At 47.1% G+C, this 2,500-nt stretch overlaps 2 protein-coding genes across 5 annotated transcripts in view; both read right to left on the bottom strand.

Annotated features, from left to right (window-relative positions):
• fggy (FGGY carbohydrate kinase domain containing) overlaps positions 1-1,137 on the bottom strand; it is a 4,845-nt gene extending 3,708 nt beyond the window's left edge. The window contains exons 1-3 of one of the 4 annotated variants that reach the window (XM_087239168.1): positions 706-1,137; positions 276-458; positions 21-132 (exon numbers count right to left, since the gene is read on the bottom strand). In XM_087239168.1, coding sequence (XP_087095294.1) covers positions 21-132; positions 276-458 — 295 coding nt within the window. In that variant the 5' untranslated portion in view covers positions 706-1,137. 4 annotated transcript variants of the gene reach the window in all.
• Positions 1,138-2,460: 1,323 nt separating this feature from the next.
• The window catches only part of tada1 (transcriptional adaptor 1), a 4,350-nt gene continuing 4,310 nt past the window's right edge, over positions 2,461-2,500 (bottom strand). The window contains 1 exon segment of the mRNA NM_205606.3: positions 2,461-2,500. This exon segment is cut by the window's right edge and continues 348 nt beyond it. The gene's annotated coding sequence lies outside the window, so the exon portion shown is untranslated.

The following is a 2,500-nucleotide window of genomic DNA, read 5'->3' as shown; positions in this document are numbered from 1 at the left end:
TACACACACTGTATCATCACCTGCGAGATTGACAGCCAGCGGCCGGAACTGCTGATCCAGGACCACCAGAGAGCAGGTGCCATCAAAACCAATCCCTCGAACACACGCCGCGTCCACGCCCTCCGTCACCCGCTGAAACACACACGACACGAGCTTTAATCTGCAGCTTATTCAGTGTGTCACATAACCTCAACTGAACCATGACCGTGTGTGTGTGTGTGTGTGTGTGTGTGTGTGTGTGTGTGTGTGAGGGTCAGAGGTCAGACAGTCCTCACCTTCACCGTCTGGCAGCACTTGCTCCAGATCTCCGTGGACGACTGCTCGTAGTGGTCTACACAGGGCTCATGCACAGCGATTGGTTCCTCCGCCGTGCGTCTGAGCTGCCCGTCTGGACTGACCAGAGCTGCCCGCACACTGGCACTGCCCACGTCCACTCCCACATAATACCAGCTGCCCATCTGCACAACACACCCGCTCACCTCATCACCACTGCAGCACAGACACCAGCACACCCCCCCCACCACCAGAGCACCCCCACACCCCCCCACCACCAGAGCACCCCCACACCCCCCACCACCAGAGCACCCCCACCCCCCCACCACCACAGCTATCTAGAGCAAACACTACAGTGAAGAGTACTATACTGTACAGATGACAGCACACACACACACACACACACACACACACACACACACACACACACACCTGTGTTCATGAATGATCGAGCACAGCAACACTACAGCATTTGCCATTTGTTCGGGTTACCATAGCGACTGTAGAATCACCACAGCAGATCAGTCGAGTGCTGTCCTATAGTGTGGCACTGCAGTGTGTAGTGTAGTGCAGTATTTGTGATGTGGGTCAGCTCTGCAGCAGGACTCGAGCTGTGGTTTCGCCTGTGCAGATCTCTGTCTCTGTGATCAGCAGTAATGTTTGGGGAATCAGTAAAGCTCTGCCTTTATACCTCAGGGAATGAAGCTCCGGCTGTGTCTGTGTCTGCAGGGTTTGTCTGGAGGAAGAAGCGCGTCTCTCCGCGGATTCTGTAGCACTTTCGACTGGAGGATCAGCAGGACAACACACACACACACACACACACGCGCGCGCGCGCGCGCTCCTGTACTTTGGAGTTTGGAAGTTGGCGTACGGCGCTCGAGCGCGGACAAAAAGCTCCAGCATTCAGAATCACTGACGGTCATAGCGCAAACGCTCTTCACTGCAGGTTACACTGTTCTGTTTCCACTGCAAGACTAAAAACACCTGATTTATCCAATAAACGCGCACATGTAATCCCCTTTACTGCCAGCAGCATTCAGCATTATCAGTCAGCCGGGCACTCTCACATATATAAATGTTCATTAAGAGACCTGACGGGAAAACATGTCTCGCTTTCAAACACACCTTTCTGTCTCAGGATAAAGTGTCAGTGAACCCATGACAATACCCATGATGACATCTTACTATCATCATGTTGTAAATAATATTTTATAACATTTTATGTTTATTATTATATTTTAATGGATATATTTCTCTCTCTCTTTACTTCCGGTTTAACCAATGTGGATATAGTGTAAAACAACTGTAATCATTTAATTACTGTATTCTTTAAATTTTTGTACAGTTGCTATGGTAACACAACAACTATAGTAGCTGATCTGTTGTGGTGATTCTACAGTTGCTATGGTAACACAACAACTACAGTAACTGATCTGTTGTGGTGATTCTACAGTTGCTATGGTAACAACAACTACAGTAACTGATCTGTTGTGGTGATTCTACAGTTGCTATGGTAACAACAACTACAGTAACTGATCTGTTGTGGTGATTCTACAGTTGCTATGGTAACAACAACTACAGTAATTGATCTGTTGTGGTGATTCTACAGTTGCTATGGTAACAACTATAGTAATTGATCTGTTGTGGTGATTCTACAGTCGCTATGGTAACAACTATAGTAATTGATCTGTTGTGGTGATTCGACAGTTGCTATGGTAACATGACCTCAGTCATTTTAACATGAGTCAGTACTGTAGTTTTGTGCATCTGTAGATTGTACTGCAGTACTCCAGTGTTCCTCCAGCTGATCATCAGTTGACTGTAGTGAACTCTACAGTGTGCTGCAGCATTCATTAATAGAGTTGTAAATAACATGATATAGTGAGTCTACTTTACTATACAGTACTGCGCTATACTGGACTTTACTGTGGTAATGTTTGATGTGGGAGAGTGCAGGCGTCAGATGTCCTCATGTAAACAGGTCAGAGACTCTGGCTGATCTTCAACTCATGTGGAGCTCTGAACAACATCCTGCTCTGGGTTCAACGTCAAATACAGCAGTGTGTGCATATACCACACACACACACACACACACGCACGCACGCACACAGTCTACCTCTGAGCTCTGGGTTAGGGTAAAGATCAGAGATAGCAGCTTATGTAATGCACGAACACATGACAGAAGAGTGGGGAAACAGATTAAAGTCTGAATTTATTGACAGCTGAA

Source organism: Danio rerio, chromosome 2 (assembly GCF_052040795.2).
Source record: "Danio rerio strain M-AB ecotype USA chromosome 2, GRCz13ab, whole genome shotgun sequence".
In the NCBI taxonomy this organism is placed as follows: domain Eukaryota; kingdom Metazoa; phylum Chordata; class Actinopteri; order Cypriniformes; family Danionidae; genus Danio; species Danio rerio.
This window is presented reverse-complemented; position numbering and strand designations above follow the sequence as displayed.